Raw genomic sequence first — 20,189 nt, 5'->3', positions numbered from 1 at the left:
TGGTCTTTGGCTCTGAGAAATTCTCTTCTATCATTTTTTCAGAATTTCCTCTTTATTGCCTTTGTTCTTTTCCTGGAAATACAACATCTGGATGTTGGATTACCTAGACTGAATATGTTTACTCTTTCCTCAACCATTTCCTCGCCTTTTCTTTTATTTTCCTAGAGATAACAATAATAATTTTAGTTATTTGTGACCTTTTAAAGTGACAATATCCTGTCCTTATTTGTTTCATTAAATTAGAGCCTCTCTTGACTGTTAATAGGATTGCTTGGCACACATCACAGATTGCTTGTGTGATATAACATGGGTTCAGATGTACCATAAATCAGACAGTATTCTCTAAATCTAACTTTGAGCAATAAAAATCTTAGCAAATGTAATATGCATAGCTGGTGATCTGTCTCCTCTGCTCAAGACAGTAGAATATATATAAAATGGTTTCATTGTATTTATTTTAAACAATCAATAATAGTAGTAATTTGCAAACACATCATCCTTATGTGCCAAACAAGTTGAACTGATGGTAATAACAGTTATATGAATCCTATGTTGCAGTTTCACTGCACTATACATATCAATAAATGAACAAGAGAAATATTTTAGAAATATCAATACCTCTTTATGATGAAAGTTACAAAACAGACCAATTATATTTTGCAGTCAGATCTTAAAACTTAAAGATGATAGCTTGGAAACAAGTTCAAATTATATTTGAAAAAGAGAACACTGAAGTATCTATCAGCGAAGTACAGAGCTGTTCCACCTTCATTAATAACTTTTTCTCAGCAAAGTAGGAACTTGCGTGTGTGTGTGTGTGTGTGTGTGTGTGTTTAGGGGGAATGTTTATATGTTTATTTTAATAAACAAAAACTCGGAACAAAGTTCCATCCCCCCCCCCACTTTTTAACCTTCTCCCTCCTTTTTTCTGTGATCCTCCTCTCCAAGTGTTTCTGTATCTTCTTCCCTCCTTTGTCCCTCCCCTTCCACTTCTTTCTTTCCCTAGTTCTTCACTCTATTTTCCCCTCTACCCGCGGTGGAAAATACAGTCACTTAAAAAAACGTAAATGAGAACTTTGTAGGTCTACTATTATTAAAGGAAAAAGACAAACTGATGGGACTATTCTCTCCGGTTCTCGCTTGAACTAAAATATCCTTCTTAATTTGAAAGAAGAGATGGTGTACTGCAAAATGAAGTCATTCCATAACATTAGATTAGCTAAAGGAGACTGTTCAATGCAACAGCTGAGCACCAATAACCATATCTGTTGTTCACCTTTTATGCCCTCATAGCTCTACACTTCTTATTCCACTAACACTTAACAAATACCATAAAATATTGAAGCATAGCATATGTTGGCATGTTGTAAGTGCACAATCAATATTTTCTGAATGTATTTTTACATTGTAATTGATGTAATGAAGTATTAATCATATATAATTTTAAACTTTGTGCCTTTTTATTTAGACTCTTAGACCTTATAGCTCTGCCTTTTCAGAATCTATTTCGGAAGCTCTTAATAACAGCTATTAATAGTTTCTTGAGTACATCAACCTGTATCACTGTGGCAAGTACCTGGTCTAACTCATATGCATGGTTATAATGAAATGCTATTATATTCTTCCAAGACAAGAGCTCTATTTTACCCTGTGAGGAAAGTAAGGCTCAGAAGCACTTTTCCTTTGATGCGTAGTGAGTGGTACAGCTGGTGTTTGTACCCAGAACTGATACCTAAGCCCATATAGCTTATGCAGGGCCTTACCATGATTATTTTTAATTGTGAGTCTTAAAACCAGGAAAATTATTGTCAGTATCTCTAGTCTGTGGGTTATTTGATCTTTGTTTTGTTATCCATACTGTATGCCCATTATATGTATCTGCTTTAACATGAGTTTGAACTTCCCAGGATAAAAACTAAACTGGTACTGTATTCAATATTTTATTCAGAGTTTAAATTAAATGCAGAGCTCTCCACATCTGCATAATAACCATTTTAATTTTGTTCCCTGAGATTAGGCATTATTATTTATTTGGCTGAAAATCTGAAGATTCCAACACTAAATTTACATGACTTATACTTGTTGGCCTCATCACCTATGTGCACTCTCATTCTATAAATGAAAAGTATTAAAATTATATTAGGTAGCAATCAGCATTTATAACATTGTGTCCTAAAATACAGGAAGGGCGTTAAAACAAGGCTGTATTCAAATTAACTAGCCATCATCTCTACTCAAGTCATCTTTTCAAAGAATAAGTCAGTTAATTACATCTTCTCCAAGGGAATTTTAAAATAATTCATCTAGCAATGTAATTTTAATATGTTAATTTAATATCTTTGACACCTTCCATAAAGATATTGAGAAAAATTTCTTCTCAGTCTCTAATATCATCACCACAATAAATACAGTATAGCTGAGTTAAAGTTACATTAACCCAGGACTACTGACACAGCCTAATTGATCTTTGCCTTAGAAAAATACCTATTCTAAGAGTAAGAAATATTTTGCTCTTAGAATAATTTATGGGATTTTTGTATTTCTTTTTTAGGTAGAAAGTACAAACTTGAATAAAATGTGAACATTTATAAGCTTTTGTTGAATTAGAATGATGTTTCTGTAGATTTCAAGTATCAAATGAGAAAATTGGTTATCTTTTTTATCTTTTTATTGTGAAGTGTCATCATTTGAGACAAATCACCAATAAATGTATACTTTATAGTTATTTTGTTCTGTCTTTCTCTTCCTCTCTATCATATTACTAGGTTTCTTACAGAAAAACCCAAATGAACTTTTTGGCCAACCTAATATTTCCCTCCCTTGCCTCTCTTTTGCACCTTCTCTTAGGTTTTCAAAGATCTCAACCCACCCATGTCTCTTTCTTCTCACTTAGTTTATGTTCTTCGCCAAGGGAATTGCTCTTGGAGGAAGCAACACAAGCAATGATTTGGATTGTACTATGCAAAAAATACAGCTACTCCCCAACCTGTCTCCCACCCCCAGCAAATTTCCTCTGAGTAGATTCTTAGCTAGGACTCAGATAGATTTATGGTTTAGTACTTTCTCTTTGGGCTTCCCTGATAATTCAGTTGAAAAGAATCTGCCTGTAATGCAGGAGACCCTGGTTTGATTCCTGGGTTGGGAAGATCCCCTGGAGAAGGGATAGGCTACCCATTCTAGTATTTTGGGGCTTCTCTTGTGGCTCAGCTGGTAAGAATCTGCCTGCAATGCGGGAGACCTGGGTTCAATCCCTGGGTTGGGAAGATCCCCTTGAGAAGGGAACAGCTACCCACTCCAGTATTCTGGAGAATTCCATGGACTGCAGTCCATGGGGTCACAAAAAATTGGACATGACTGAGCAACTTTCACTTTCTCTTTAAGGGCATAGTGATATTTTTCAGCTTCAGGACATCTGAAATTAGTAGAAGCTCTCAGTGCCTTCTTGGAGTTCTCATGTAAGATGTTGTGCCCATCATCATTCAGTAGCTTGTCATACTTAAGTCTGAGATAACTGTGTTTAAAGTATGTATGTGTCAAAACTCTTCTGTCAAGTTATCATGTTCAAATAATTACCTTATACTCACACACACACGCTCATACTTATTCTTTGTGCATCTGTTTTGCTCATCAGCATACCCTGCACTTACCACAGTACCTGTACTTGATAGGCACTATGTGAAAATAGCTAAGTAGTAGGGTAGGTTTTCCTTATGCCTGTTGGCTACTCATTCATCAGTCTTATGGTTTTTTTTTTTTCTTTCTGGACTGATGTATTGACACAAAATTATTCTTCAAACTATTTTGACCAAATTGATTATAGTCACTGATAGCCACTAGTATTTAACTTCATTGTTATTATAAATAGTGGAAAAGTGACAGGTATAGTGCAAATACCATGGGTTCAGAGTAAGACAGACCTATCTTGAAACAAGCTCAACTGTACTCCCTTAATAGGCTCCTTAGTAGCCTGGGCTTTGGTTTACTCAGTTATAAGATGGGTTTAATACTGTGTACTTCTCATAGTTCCTAGAGGGGATATACCTAAAATCCTATGTAAAATGCCTATTCCAAGTAAATGTTCAGTAAAAGATAGCTATTATTAGTTACATGTTACATTTTATTATGTAAATATAAGTATACCATGCTTTCATTTGTTATATATATGTGCTCCTTTTAAATATTAGAAAAGGTCACTGCCCATAGAAAATCTTAGTATCTCTAGCTTTTCTCAACTGATTCTGGGGAAGAACTATAGGGTTTATGCAAAAGTAATTACAGTTTTGGACCATGAATTTTAAATCATTATAACTAGGCTCAAACACATCTTTATTAATCAAAATAGGAATCATTACAATCAACACGTTTTTGCCAATGAGAAATAAGTTTGCTTATTCCTGTAGTGTAAAAAATCCATGCTTTGGAATTCAGTGAACTCTTGGAAAGCATTTTCTGCATCATGCTGGTTATGGAAGCATTTTCCCTGCAAAAAGTTGTCAAGATGCTTGAAGGAAGCGGTAGTCAGTTGGTGAGATGTCAGGTGAATATGGCGGATGAAGCAAAACTTCATTCAACTTTTGAAGCATTGGTTGTATGACATGTGGTTGGGCATTGTCATGGAGAAAATTGGGCCCTTTCTGTTAACCAATGCCTGGCTGTAGCCGTTGCGATTTTGAATGCATTTCATCAATTTGCTGAGCATATTTCTCAGATATAATGGTTTCCCCAGTGTTCAGAAAGCAGTAATGGATCAGACTAGCTAACAGTGACCATGACTATGACCATGACTATGACTATCCACTACTTAGTAGTGGATCAGACCACCAAACAGTGACCATGACCTTTTTTGATGCAGTTTGGCTTTGGGAAGTGCTTTGGAGCTTCTGCTCAGTCTAGCAACTGAGCTAGTCGTCAGTGGTTGTTGTATAAAATCCACTTTTCGTCACAAGTCACAATCTGATCAAGAAATGGTTTGTTTTTGTTGCCTAGAATAAGAGAATTTCAGTTCAGTTCAGTCGCTCAGTTGTGTTCCAACTTTTTGTGGCCCCATGAACCGCAGCATGCCAGGCCTCCCTGTCCATCACCAGCTCTCAGAGTCCACCCAAACCCATGTCCATTGAGTCGGTGATGCCATCCAACCGTCTCATCTTATGTCGTCCCCTTCTCTTCCTGCCCTCAATCTTTCCCAGTATCAGGGTCTTTTCAAATGAGTCAGCTCTTTGCATCAGGTGGCCAAAGTATTGGAGTTGCAGCTTCAACATCAGTCCTTCCAATAAATACCCAGGATTGATCTCCTTAAGGATGGACTGGTTGGATCTCCTTGCAGTCCAAGGGACTCTCAAGACTCTTCTCCAACACCACAGTTCAAAAGCATCAATTCTTTGGCACTCAGCTTTCTTTATAGTCCAACTCTCACACCCATACATGACTACTGGAAAAACCATAGCCTTGACTAGATGGACCTTTGTTGATAAAGTAACATCTCTGCTTTTGAATATGCTATCTAGGTTGGTCATAACTTTCCTTCCAAGGAGTAAGCATCTTTTAATTTCATGGCTGCAGTCACCATCTGCAGTGATTTGGAGCCCCCCAAAATAAACTCAGCCACTGTTTCCACTGTTTCTCTATTTGCCATGAAGTGATGGAACTGGATGCCATGATCTTAGTTTTCTGAATGTTGAGATTTAAGCCAACTTTTTCACTCTCCTCTTTCACTTTCATCAAGAGGTTCTTTAGTTCTTCTTCACTTTCTGCCATAAGGGTGGTATCATCTGCATATCTGAAGTTATTGATATTTCTCCCGGCAATCTTGATTCCAGCTTGTGCTTCCTCCAGTCCAGCATTTATCATGATGTACTCTGCATATAAGTTAAATAAGCAGGGTGACAATATACAGCCTTGATGTGCTCCTTTTCCTATTTGGAACGAGTCTGTTGTTCCATGTCCAGTTCTAACTGTTGCTTCCTGGCCTGCATACAGGTTTCTCAAGAGGCAGCTCAGGTGGTTTGGTATTCCCATCTCTTTCAGAATTTTCTACAGTTTATTGTGATCCACACAGAATAAGAGAAGAAGTGAAAAAGCTTGCTCATGAGCTAACTAAAAATAAAAAAAAGCTTTATCATGAAATGCCAAGGCTTCCCTGATAGCTCAGTTGGTAAAGAATCCACCTGCAATGCAGAAGACCCCAGTTCGATTCCTGAGTTGGGAAGATCCCCTGGAGAAGGGATAGGCTACCCACTCCTGTATTCTTGGGCTTCCCTTGTGGCTCAGCTGATAAAGAATCTGCCTGCAATGTGGGAGACCTAGGTTCAATCCCTGGGTTGGGAAGATCCCCTTGAGAAGGGAAAGGCTATGCACTCCAGTATTATGGCCTGGAGGATTCCATGGACTGTATAGTCCTTGGGGTCACAAAGAGTGGGACATGACTGAGCAACTTTCACTTCACTTCAAATGCCAAATGACTGTAGAATGGTTGAATGGTTGACGCTGAGTTCTTTGGCAACTTCTCATGAAGTTCTAAGAGGATCAGCTTTGATGATTGCTTTCAGTTGGTCACTGCCAACTTCCGATGGCCAGGCACTGTGCTCCTCATCTTCAAGGCTCCCATCTCCTTTGCAAAACCTCTTGAACCACCACTGCACGTACGTTTGTTAGCAGTTCCTGAGCCAGATGCATTGCTGATGTTGCAAGTTGTGTCTGCTGTTTTATGACCCATTTTGAACTCAAATAAGAAAATTACTCCAATTTGCTTTTTGTCTAACATCATTTCCATTGTCTGAAATAAATATAAAATAAACAGAAAGTAATAAGTCATTAGCAAAAAAAATAGAGTAAGAAATGTGCTTAAAATTTTTTTAATGTAATGTATTTTAAATGATGTAATTAAAATAGCATAATCATATTTATTAAGACTATATTCCAATATCAAATGGCAAATTTCAGCAGTGCAAAAGCTGCAGTTATGTTTGTACCAACCTAATAAGTCCTAAATGCCTTAACACATCCATCATATATTATTAGTTAACTTCAGGTTATTTTCTGTGTTCTGTGGTTCAGATGAGGAAACCCAGAAGGAAGAAGATACAGTAGAAAATAGAATAGAGGGTGTCCCTGTTCTAGTGGTTAAGGATCCACCTGCTAACATAGAAGACTTGGGTTCGATCCCTGATCCAGGAAGGTCACACATAATGCGGAGCAACTAAGCCCGTGTGCCTCAACTATTGAGCCTATGCTGTAGAGCCTGAGGGTCACAAGTACTGAGCCCCCGGGCTGAACAGCTACTGAAGCCCATGCAGCCTGGAGCCTGTGCTCTGCGGCAAGAGAAGCCACTGCCATGAGAAGCCCCCACAGCACAGCTAGAGAGCAGCAGAAACTCACCACAGCCAAACAGAAATAAAGAAATAAAATTGCATTTTAAAAAGAAAATATAATTTGGAACATTCAAAAGACATATAAAATTCAAAGAATGTTAGATTTAGAACTTTTGAGAGGCACACCTAAAAGAATGTAGGAGCAGAAATATGTCTCATTCACTGCTGTGTCCTTTAGTTCCGCATGAGCCTAGCATAGAGTAGGTGCTAAGAAATATTTATTGAATTATTGAAATTATTGAATGATTAATCTATTAATTATTGTGATTAGTAATATTGTTATTATAGTGATTAATAACAAATGGTGAAAGAAGACTAAATATTTTTATGAAGACTGTTCACCTAAGCTTTCCCAGTGGCTCAGAGTATAAAGAATTTACCTACAGTGCAGGAGACATAGGGTCAATCCCTGGGTCAAGAAGATCCTCTAGAAGAGGAACTGGAGACCCACTTCAGTATTCTTGCCTGGAAAATTCTATGGACAGGGGAGCCTGGTGGGCTAAGTCCTAAGGGTCACAAAGAGTCTGATACCACTGAGCTACTAAACACACATTCACCTAAGCAATTAGTAAGACCATTTTGGAAGCAGTTCAATACTACATCTATTTTATTGTTGTTGTTGTTCAGTCACTAAGTTGTGTCCGACTTTTTCGACCCCATGGATTGTAACATACCAGGCTCCTCTATCCTCCACTGTCTCCCAGAGTTTGCTCAAATTTATGTCCATTGAGTCAGTGATCCTGTCTAACCATCTTGTCCTCTGTCACCCCCTTCTCCTTTTGCCTTCAGCCTTTGCCAGCATCAGGGTCTTTTCCAATGAGACGGCCCTTTCCATCAGGTGGCTAAAGTATTGAAGCTTCAGCTTCAGTATCAGTCCTTCCAGTGAGTATTCAGGGTTTATTTCCTTTAGGATTGACTAGTTTGATCTCCTTGCAGTCCAAGGGACTCTCAAGAGTCTTCTCCAGCACCACAATTTGAAAGCATTAATTCTTTGATGCTCAGCCGTCTTTGTAGTCCAACTGTTACATCCATACTTGACTACTGGAAAAACCATAGCTTTGACTATACGGACCTTTTTCAGCAAATTAATGTCTCTGCTTTTTAATATGCTGTCTAGGTTTGTCATAGCTTTTCTTCCAAGGAGTAGACATCTTTTAATTTCATGGCTGCAGTCACTGTCTGCAGTGATTTGGGAGTCCAGGAACCTAAAATCTGTCATTGCTTCAATTTTTTACCCCTTCTATTTGCCATTGAAGTGATGGGACCAGATATGATTTTAGTTTTTTGAATGTTGAGTTTTAAGGTAACATTTTCACTCTCTTTTTTCACCCTCATCCAGAGGCCCTTTAGTTCCTCTTCACTTTCTGCCATTAAAGTGGTATCACCTGCATATCTGAGATAGTTATTTCTCCTGGAAATCTTGATTCCAGCTTGTGATTCATCCAGCCTGGTATTTCATATGATGTACTCTGCATATAGGTTAAATAAGCAGGGGGGCAATATACAAACTTGTTGTATTCCTCTCCCAGTTTTGAACTACATCTACATGTATATACATATGTAGTTGTATGCCTTCTGCTTGTGTCCATCTGTTTAGGAATCTCTTTTTGGACATTCTCTTTAATCACATCTTTGTACTCTAAGTCATATTTTAGCTAATGATGTAACACATAATGATAATTATAACACTGGAAGCAGTTCACAGTGCCTGGAAGTGTAGTGAGTGCTTTACATGGATTAATCCTTACACTAGTCTGTGATAGTAGAGAAGCATCAAGAAGAGTCCCACTTATGGGAGAGTCAAGATACAAACTAGGCAATCCAATATCAGAGTGCATGCTCCTAACTACTCTGAGGTACTACCTTCCTTTGCTGTGAGAAGAGACTAAAGTGACCATCCTCTGCACTTAACCGTTCACTATTTTTAGAATGTACTATAGTAAGAAATAGCCAGGAATCTCTTTTATAGGGTGAAATTTTAGTGAACATGTGTTGTTTCTCACTGTGCAGCATCTCTGCCTTCTTCCACTGAGGACAGTTCTTCAATTTAGCTTTTGGTAACTGCTCTTCTTCCATTGAAGAAGATCTTAGAAAGAAATCAGCATTAAGTCTAATTAGATCACCTGTTAATCATTTTCTTCCTTAGATAATGAAACAGGAAACTAAATGGTACTGTGTTCTAGCGACTTCTAGGAGAGAGAAAGCACTTTGCTCTTAGGGGAGAATTAACATGTTGGATATGAACATTTACTTGGTTCAAAACTACTCTATTTCCAGTATCCTAACACCATTGGTGGTACATGATAGATCCTCAGCAAATGTCTTTGGTGTGAGTTGGTGGATATATGGGTGAATAATTGATTGGACAAGCCAGCTAAGGTTTTCACAATGCTAAGGTAGGGTTTTCATAGATGCCATTCTCCAGACAAGCTCCTGGAGCCTGCATGTGGTGCACCATCACTGGGCACATCACAGCCTTGCTGACTTCCATCCATGGGGATTTTTTCTTAAGCTGTTGTAATGAAAACATCTGTTTTGATTGGATTATTTGTACAGTCTTTCTTTTTGTTAAATTGCTGTAATATTGAGACTACCTCATGTATTTTGTGACCACCAGAGATTAAAGAATATGTATGAAATCTTTATTTTTGTATTTAAAGAAGTTTTCACAGCATGACTACAGAAAATTTGTAAAATATTTTAGGTTGATAAATTGTCTAATTTCACTTTCTTATACAAATACTATTATCATTCTTGTGATCTTTCCACTGTTTTTCCATATGCATGTAAAAGTATTCTGAATAATTGATATCATAACTTCATTATCTTTAAATTGTAAATTGCTTTTTAAGATGAGAGAGATAGGAAGGATGGGCTTCAACTGTATCTTGCTCTCCATGACACTACTGCCTTTACATGCTATAAGTATTAGAAGCCGAGGCCTGAAATTATTTCAGAGAAATTAAGAATAATTAATAAGAAGTGATTTAATTGAGTACCTCTTTGATGTATGAAGACAGGAGATAAAATCTCTTACAGATTTAAGTGCATTAACTTCAGGAATCATATTCGATGGCATGGTTTTACCTTTAAACTATGAACTATTGTAGTTAAGGCCAACAGTGTATTACTGATTTTCTCATCATGAAAAACTAGACATTTTTTTTTTAGCATTTAGTACCAAAAAATTGTTTCACTCACATTTCTGTATTGTAGAGTAAAGCAAATTATAGTAATAGATAACAGAAAAATGAGATTTTTATCCTTTAATAGGAAAATAGGTTTCTTTTTTCTTGCCTGCCAAAAACTATTATTCTAAATTTTAATTTTTGATCATAGTAATCGTACTAGTCTGTGTCATTAGTGTATTTACTTATGACTTCTTCATATAAGTTTGAGTTCCCATTTTTATTTTATCAGTCTTATTACAGTTTCCTGAACCTCTTGATATAAAATATAAAAACCTTTTCCTATAAAATAAGGTGTAAATTATAAATAAAATAATTTTGCATGTATACATGACTTATTTCAAACAGGAGTTTCAGATCTCAGTGTAATGTAGTAAAGGTTTATTTCTCATTGGGAGTTTTATGCACAGAAAGAGCCTAGAGAATTTGTTAGCATATGTTAGCATATTCTGAACATAGTTCAAAATCTAGGTGAAGAGAAATATATATATACTTCTCCTTCCATCTTCTATGGAATACTTTGCTGGGTGCAGTAATTCATAACACTTGTTTTAGAGTAGGGTGATTACAGAGCAGCTCTGAAACCCTGATGAGAGTTATAGGCCCTCTGCTCAGAGAAAATGAATGCATGAACACATGCACATACTTGTATAAGTAGTTGGAGGGGTCCATAACCCCCTAATTCCATTGGCCTCCAGATTTAGAGTTGTCTTCTAGAGAGTGAGAAAGGACTTAATATGTATTGAAAAGAAATTATATACCATATTTGAACCCAAGAGCTCTTCCTGTACAGAGCTATTTCTGGTGTCCCATATTGCCTCCTAACCAATCATTAATCATCATCACTTGTTCCTTCTGCCCAAGTTACACCAGATCTTTTAAGTTTTGTTTTCTTCAGTAGTAGTGCTCCCTGGTTAAACTTCCATTTAAAATGTCTTAAGATATTGGCTAATGTGTGGTGAAGTCTTTACTATAACCCAATGTCAATATTAATTAAGTTGAAAATGAGATAAAACCTAACCAAATCCTGCATTTCTTTGAGTTTAATGCTTTTAGGAGGTGATGGTTTTCCCTTTTTTATGGCCATACCACATGCCTTGCAGGATCTCAGTTCCATAACCAGGGATTGAACCTGTGCCTTGGCACTGAAAGTACAGAGTTTTGGACCTCCTGGAATTTCCAGGAGCTTATTTTTGTATTTGACTTTGAATTGCATATCTACTTGGACACTAAATAATTTTTTTATCCTAGTGAAAGTAATGCATGATTGAGCCTTGTTCATATTTGTAGGATGGGGAAATAGAAAAATAAACGTGACTTATTAATGATATGAGAAAATCCATCCATAATGAACTCAAGCAGTCTGTTAACAAATGTGATACTGAATGATTCCTCTTTTAGCATTACAGGGAGAATTGTCAGTCTTAAAATTCCTAGCCTCATTTATTTATCTGAAGGTAAACATTGTTGTTCATGTCTGACTCTGTGAGTCACAGTTAAGCTGGATAAAGGCATGTTCCTGCTAAGGCAGCATCTTAACCTCTGTCCACAAGGTCATGGCTGGCATAGGCTTCCAGGCACATAAAGAGAGGTGAGTAATCTGAGGACTTGGCATGCTGAATGTGGTCTTTCTCTTTCCTAGGCACTTGGGCCTGGATCTGGTACCTCGAAAGGACTTTGAAGTAGTGGATTCAGACCAGATCAGTGTCTCAGACCTCTATAAAATGGTAAGAAATATTACACAGGGTAGTTTGTTCATGCACACTCAATTTTTTTCTCTCTTATTATCTCTAATTACATTATGAAACAATATTGCTAAAATCATTCACCTTTGTTTCAGGTGTATTTAAGGGGCTCTTCCTTATCAGGACAGTACCTAGTGTACTCAGTCTCTAGAGGGAATTACTGTGTAGGACTGTTGGGCTTACTGTGATGTCTTGGGGTCATTTCTCAGGTGGTTTTGCTGGTGAAGAGAGCTCCTTCAGCATGAAGAAGTTACTAAAAGAGAAGATACTGAAGCTGAAAAGAGCCAGTTATTAGTTAATGTAGTGATTAACTCTGGAAATAAAGTACCAGCATTTCTTTAAAAATTTTTTTTTATTGAGTTATAGTTGATATACATTGTTGTGTTAGTTTCTGGTGTATAGCAAAGTGATTCAGTTTTATGTGTGTATGTGTGTGTGTATTCTTTTTCAGATTTTTTTCCATTATAGGTTATTATAAGGTATTGAATATAGTTCCCTGTGTTATACAGTAGGATGTTGTTTATCAGTGTACCAGTACTTCTAAGATAAATCTTTAACTGTATCTGTTGGTTATTATAAGTGTATTGAATTGATTGATGACCAGGGTGGGTGACATTTTGTAGGCTGAGTCAGAAGAAGTAACTAAAACAAAGGTATGAAATTTTAAAGTAAAACAAATAAACATAAGGAATCTCAGTTGATTATTAAGCTTAGACTAAGGGACTGGGTCAAGCCTCACTTTGAGGAGAATACATTTGAGGTGAGACTGTATTGGTGAGAATTACGTTTTAGAAAAAATTTTAGAAAAATTTTAGAAAAATTTTTAGAAAAAATTTTTAGAAAAAGTTTTAGAAAGAATTACAAATTTCTGTTAAGAAAATGTAATATTTTTAGGGAACACAGAGGATGCAAAGTATGTTGCTTGGTCAAGGACCACAGAAAATTTGCCTAAATAAAATATACAAATAACATATCAATTGCTTCTGTATATTTGCTTATGTATATTTATAAGAATACAAAAGCATTTGTGTTCAGTTGTCATAAAGTGATAGGTGTGAAATTAAAGATGAACATGACATTCTTTTTCTTAAGAATATCACCATCTAGGATATTGGTTGCTCTTTCTAGGTAGTGGAGGATCAGATAATATTTCTTCCCAGGACAGTACAAGTATGATTTTGGATACAAAATTCTACACTCAATTTTAGGGAATTGATAGTTGCCTCTGAAACCCATGCATGGTCTCCATGTTTAAAAGTTACTCTAGTGGGATCAGATAGACCACAAACAAGAATGTTTATGAGCTGCTTGTAATAATTAAGATATACACTCCTGCTGTTAGAGTGAGTGGCTGACATCCTGGGGCTGGGAAAAATCAATGAAAACTTCCAATTAAAGCTTCCAAGCAAGTGATACTTAAGATGAGTCTTGCCACATGAGCAGGGCTTCAACAGAAAGACAAGCCAAAAGAAAAGACATCCCCAAATGGCACAGAGCATAGGGAAGTAGTAATTCCAGCAAACTGTAAGATATTTGGTAACTTTGACATGTAAGTACATGTTAACAATTATGAGATAAAACCAAGAAAGAGACATCAGCCAGATCATGCAAGCCTTTGTAAACCCCAAATTGATAGAACTATTAGTCTGATAGAACCATGGAGTGATATGATTGGATGTGGGTTTTAAATGCCGAGACAGTATAAAATGCAGAAGACTGGAATGAGGGAGGAAAGAGACCACGGAAATGATTTCAGACAAGAAATTAGGCAGCAATAGGAATGGAGAAGAGATACCATGGAGAATGCAGATAAATTTTGATGGTCAATTAGATGTGGAGAGTGAAGGAGACAGAGAATCTTGAAAGTAGAAGAAAAAAAAAGTTTGTCACTTATAAGAAAACCCTTATAAGACTAACAGCATATTTCCCAGCAGAAACTTTGCAGGCCAGGAGAGAGTAGGATGTTACAAAGTGCTAGAAGAAAAAATCTGCCAACCAAGCATTTTTTACCCAGTGAAGTTGTCCTTCAGAAACAGAGGAGTTAGGAAGATTTTCCCAGACACAGGAAGGCTACAGGAGTTCTGCACTGCTAAACCTGCCTTACAAGAAATGCTGAAAGTTCTTCAGGCTGAAATGAAAGGATGCTAACTAGTAGCATAAAAACATATGTTGATGTAAAATGCAATGGTAAAGATAAGTATATAGTCAAATTCAAAATACTCCAATACTGTAATATGGTGATATATAACTCTAATATGAATGTTAAAAGATAGAAAACATAAAAATAACTAAAACCACTGTAGAAAATAGAATGAAAGTTCCTCAAAATATAGAAAGTAGAACTACTGTATGGTCCAGCAACCCACTTCTGGTGATAGGGTCAAAGGAATTAAAATCAGGATCTCAAAGAAATAGCTTTACTTCCATGTTTATTAAAGCATTATTCATAGTAGCCAAGACATGGAAAAAGCTTGTGTCTTCATTGATGGATGAATGGGTAAGAACAATGTGGTGTATATATAGAGTGGAATTATTATTCAGTCATAATAAAGAGGGAATCCTGCCATTTGCATCTTGGATGAACCTTGAGAGCACTATGTTGTTAGGTGCAGTAAGTCAGAGAATGGCAAATACTTTATGATCTCACTTGTATATGGAATTTTATAAAAGCTGAATTCATGTGAACAGTAGATTGGTGGTTGCCAAGGGCTGGGGAATGGGAGAAATGAGGAGGTTTTGGTTGAAGGGTACAAGCTTCCAGTTATGAGAGCATTTATTTCTGGGAATCTAAAGCATGGTGATTGTAGTTAACAATAATGCATTATATGCTTGAAAATTACCCAAGGAGTAGATCTAATTGTTCTCATCATAGTAACAACAACAGAAGGGTAAATGTTAGATGAGGGAGGTGTTAACTAACCTCATTGTGGTATTCACTTTGCCATATATACAGTATCAAATCACCACAATATATGCTTTAAGCTTATACAATGTTTATGCCAATTATATATCAATAAAGCTAGAAAACATTTCCCAGAACTTATAGATAGGAGTACTTATATTAAAAAAGCCTAAATATTTATCACTTAATAGTGACATTTCAGCTCACTAAAGCTGAAAGCTTCTGGAGAGAAAAATAGGTCACCTGCTAAAGGATTTGTTGTAAGAATAGCATTTGTCTTCCTGATAGCAATATTGAAAACTAGAAAATAATGAGCAATTGCCTTTAAAATTCTGAGGGAAAATAAAATTTAACCTAGAATTCTGTATTTACTCAGCCACACTGTCCATCAAGTAGGGAAGTAGCCTAAAGAAAACTTTGGTTGCTCAAAATCTCAAACCTCTTTCTTTGTCCCTTTTCAGGAAACAACAGAGAAATAAGTTATTTATTTGAAATGAAGAAGTAAATGAAAAGATACTTAAATGTCCCATCCAGGAAAGAGATTCTAAGTCAAACAGGAAGGGCAAAGAATTCATAGGTTAACATCAGTGGGAAGGCTCAGGATGACAGTTGTGTGATAGACCTAGAGAGTAACTGGCCCATGTAAAGCAGGAGGGCAGCCAGGTGGGATCTCCTACTGAAAGGTGTTTTATAGAGCTGTGGGCAGGTGGGTGGTTGTAGAAAAGACCCTATAATTTAAATCAATCCAGTATAAAATCATAAAGTAGTAGAAGAAAGAAAATTTAATTGAAGTGCATTCCTTGGCTCAGAAGTGAACTATATATAAAAGTTATAATACTATAAACAAGTTTTAACCATATCTCTGAGCTACTGGGAAGACAGATGAAGGGAAATAGATGTAAACAAGTGTGAAAATCTTCAGCTACCATAAGAAGCCAGTAGATGAATCTCAAACTGGATTAAAAAAAGAGCAGTATAAATATGACATTTTAAAATATATGATAAATGCTAGAAAAAAGCACAGTAAAGACTAGAAATTGCTTAATCTCTGGGGAATGGGATTGGGTGAATGGAGGACTGATTTTTTTATTGCAAGCCTTTAGAGCTATTTAACTTTTAATCAATTAATGTTTTTTTGAAAGATCAATGTTTATACTTCCATTTCTAGATTTAAATCGATTGATTAGATTATTTATTATAACTATCAAGCATCATTTCGTTGGTGATCCTGACCAGATATATGTGTCTTACATTTCCTTGTAAGACTCACAGTATCTAACACAATTCCCAGCGTATATAGCAGGCAATTAATTGTGTTATTCAACTAAATAGAATGCCTCAAGCTGCACTCCCCTCCCCCACCATGTCGTTAGACCTCCATGAACTAATGTACCAGAGACTCCAAAGAGCTAAAAACGACTTCTCTGTGGGGTAAAATTTGGCAGAGGCAATAATGTAGTCCATACATTTTTAATTAACGTGTATTTTGTATGTATATTGCACTTAGGATATAAAGATGATTAAGATAGGTACTTCGTGCACTGGTAGGGCAAAATCTGGAGTTGGGTAGCAAACATGGGAACATAATACATTAGGGCTCTAATACAGGTGGTGATGGTTCTGAAGAGGGGAGTACTATCTGGCCAACTGACTGCTTCCTGACAGTAGGGGAGTGGTTTCTCCTTATGGTGCCATGAAAGACATTCCAAAATGCCAGTTCTGATGCCATTCTCTGGCCACCCATGGGTGTGCTTTCAGACTCGGTTGAAGAGTTCTTCCCAGATTTGATACCTCTGAAGCCTAGGATGATGTCTGTTACTGTCAGCCGGGATGAGTTACACTGAAATTAGCTATGAACTCCCATATATAGTTATAATTGAATATTAATGATTGTGAATTGGTAGTCACTTTGAAGAGCTAGTCAGTAAACTCATTTGAGAAGAATGACTTAATGTAGCCCCTAAAAATAAAATAAAGCAGTGGAAAGAGTTTCAGGCCAGTAACTTCCTTCCCAGTGGGATATGGGTCAGTAAACCATAGAAAGCGTGATTTTTTTTTTTGAAAGCCTGGTTGTTTTTTTTTAAGCTTTCTTGTGACCTATTTTATATATGGGGTATTCTTTTATACATAAGCATTCTGTGTGCTGACTTCTCCAGCTGGTAGCGATCTGTTTTAATTATACTTAATATGTATCATGGGAACATGTATTCCCGTGGATGAACATTAATAGTCGATAATAATTAGCTACTATAGCTAATAATGCACATGAATATTTAATAACTACTACAGCTAGTGAGATGCACTTAATATTTAATCGTACTTCAGTTTTATTCAGGGTTAAATATATTTGGTAAAAGAACAAAGCCATCCTAATCAGCAGCCGTTCTTCTTACCCATGTGATATGAAACAGTCCACCAAAGCAGTGCTGTCTCACTGCCTCTGGGGGCCAGAAGGAAGCAGGATAGAAACTCTCATTGCTGAGTCTGCCAAGACCAGGAACCTGAAGAATGGTGAACCCACTATTCTTCCTGGCATTCAGGGTTTACTTCTGAATGTGGCAGACTTTTCTATAAAAACTAATTATAAAGAACACCACCAATAAGAAGAAGAATACTAACTGACCCTAACAGTGATCAGCCATTTAGAGTATGTACTGTGCTGGGTTAACCTGCACAAGACCCTTTGAGGTTCAGCTCAAAATGCCATCGTCACTTTACAGATGAGGAAAGTGTGAGTCAGGGTTTAACCAGGAGTTCTGACTCTTGCACTTAGGTCCCTAACTACTGTGTCATGCTGCTTCCCATTATGTCATTTGAACCTCACAGTAACCTTGTGAGGAGGACAGTAAAAGCTTTTATTTCATGTTTATAGTCAAGGGGAATTGTCCTTTGGAGAGAGTAAGCAATTTGTCTGAAGTTTCACAAGCAAGTGCGTGTAGCTGGGGTTGGAATCTGCTTCAGCTGACTTCAGCCAGCCGCAGAGGAGCAGCATGAAGGGATGTTTGGGAAGGAGCCTCTCGGGGTTGAAGGCTCCGCCTCCTCTAGTGGAGAGCCTGAGGACGCTGGGTCACACAGCGCAGATGTGGTACAGCGTGTGGAGAGGACAGGGGTGAAGCGAAACTCCGGCATCGAGCACCTGCCTGTGACTTGGCTGATGCTCTAAGCTAGAAAGGCCTGGGTTTGAAGCTAGACTTGCCACCTTCTTGCTGTGTGGAATCCTCAGCACCTCACTTCCTTAATCGCCTCTGTCAAATACAAACGACGTTTGTCTCACAAGGTTATTACGATTAAATGAGATCATTTATGAAGCGGTTCCCTTTGTTTATTTATGTAAAATATGCATCAGAATGCCTAGCATATAGAAGGTGCTTTAAAAAGTTAGTTGCTGTATGACTCAGGGAACTCTTCACAGGGGCTCACGGCAACCTGGAAGGGTGGGATGGGGAGGGAGATGGGAGGGAGGTTCGGGAGGGAGGGGACGTGGGTGTACCTATGGCTGATTCTTGGTGTCTGACAGAAAACAACAACATTCTGTAAAGCAGTTATCCTTCAGTTAAAAAATTAAAGTGGCAACAAAAGTTAGTTTCTTTCCCAGTTGATCTTTTTCTTTCTTTCCATAGCATTTATCTAGCCGGCAGAGTGTACAGCAAAGCACATCTCAGGTAAGCAACTTAAGACAGGCCTCCCAGTCTTTTCCCTGAATTCTTTCTTTTGAGAAGTTATGAAATAGGTACGCACCAGGAAATTACTGACTTTTTTTTAAAACCACTGACTGCTTTATTGTGACCTAAGGAACTCTGATCTCCTAGCAAACTTGGCTAGTCTCCACTCCTCTGTGCAAATTTACACAAGTGCAATTGAAATGAAATAGACAGAGACACTAAAATGAATCAGTCTGAGAAAATAAAAATGGTATTTAGAATAGTAACTATTACTATCTATCAGTGTAAACCAAGTACATCAGGATCGTGACAGCATCTCCAAGAAGTGACTTTGAAAATGGTTCTCTGGAGAATTTAGATGTATGTGGCCTGGCGGAGATTTTGAGTTCACTCATCAACTGGAATTACTGTTCCCATGTCTCCTTGACTCTGTTTACTTTTCCCAGCTGTGTATTTGCCTGCCTCAAGCCAAGCATATTAACACAACACCTGCTACTAGCAGAGACAACACCTCTAATCTTTCTTTCTCTTACATGATCCCCTTCAGCAATATGAGGAGAGTTAGTCATTTCACTTTCATTTCATTTAGGGTCAATATAATAAACAACTAAAATAGGAGTAACTGTCTTTTGCCTTCCTTGTTAGGTGGATACAGTGCGCCCACGTCATGGGGAAAGCTGTCGGATACCAGTACCACATCACTTCTTCCTCAGTCTGAAGAGTCTCACCTACAACACCATTGGGGAAGATACTGATGTCTTCTTTTCCTTATATGATATGAGAGAAGGCAAGCAGATCAGGTAAAAGTTGCTAGAAGCTCTGGCGAGGTAGAGACTGTTTTCAAATGCTATGTCCTGGATCATGAGCATCTCTAGACTTCAGAGAAGATAGATGTACAGAGGAGAAAAAACAAGATAAAGTAACCTACTCTTATTTGGCTGAGGGTTTTCCTTCAAATTCAGTTATCCCTGAAGTCACAAGGGACCTCTTTTGTATCCTGTACCTATTTCCCCCTCAGTCTTGGCCATCACCAGCTCAGGGAAAGAAGAGGATGCATCTGTCTATTCAGTGCCAGAGAAAGCACAAAGGAGAAACATAGAACAAAGCAAATTCAGCAAAGAGACCCTGCTCTTGAATGCAGGAAGCCTTTGACTCTACTTTGCTGCATTTGAGAGAGGGGGTTCCCAAGGAAATAGGCTAATGTTGTTCCGTCTGAGGGTAGCCCCAGCCCTCATTTTCAGCCCGGCACTGTAAGAGGAAGAGCATCTTCTGGACAGAAGGAAAAGTTGTACTGACTCCATCATTCCTTTTTGCCTTTGTTTGGA

General features: G+C 37.5%; 1 protein-coding gene across 2 annotated transcripts in view; it reads left to right on the top strand.

Annotated features, from left to right (window-relative positions):
- The window catches only part of DOCK3 (dedicator of cytokinesis 3), a 266,665-nt gene that overhangs the window by 97,161 nt on the left and 149,315 nt on the right, over nucleotides 1-20,189 (top strand). The window contains exons 7-9 of one of the 2 annotated variants that reach the window (XM_065933597.1): nucleotides 12,198-12,282; nucleotides 18,823-18,864; nucleotides 19,510-19,664. In XM_065933597.1, coding sequence (XP_065789669.1) covers nucleotides 12,198-12,282; nucleotides 18,823-18,864; nucleotides 19,510-19,664 — 282 coding nt within the window. Of the gene's footprint in view, nucleotides 1-12,197; nucleotides 12,283-18,822; nucleotides 18,865-19,509; nucleotides 19,665-20,189 lie in introns of those variants that run through there. The other variant, XM_065933599.1, reaches the window with a different exon arrangement.

The sequence above is a fragment of the Muntiacus reevesi genome, chromosome 4 (genome assembly GCF_963930625.1).
Source record: "Muntiacus reevesi chromosome 4, mMunRee1.1, whole genome shotgun sequence".
Taxonomy (NCBI): Eukaryota; Metazoa; Chordata; class Mammalia; order Artiodactyla; family Cervidae; genus Muntiacus; species Muntiacus reevesi.
The sequence above is the reverse complement of the archived record's forward strand: the minus strand, read 5'-3'. Positions and strand labels throughout refer to the sequence as shown.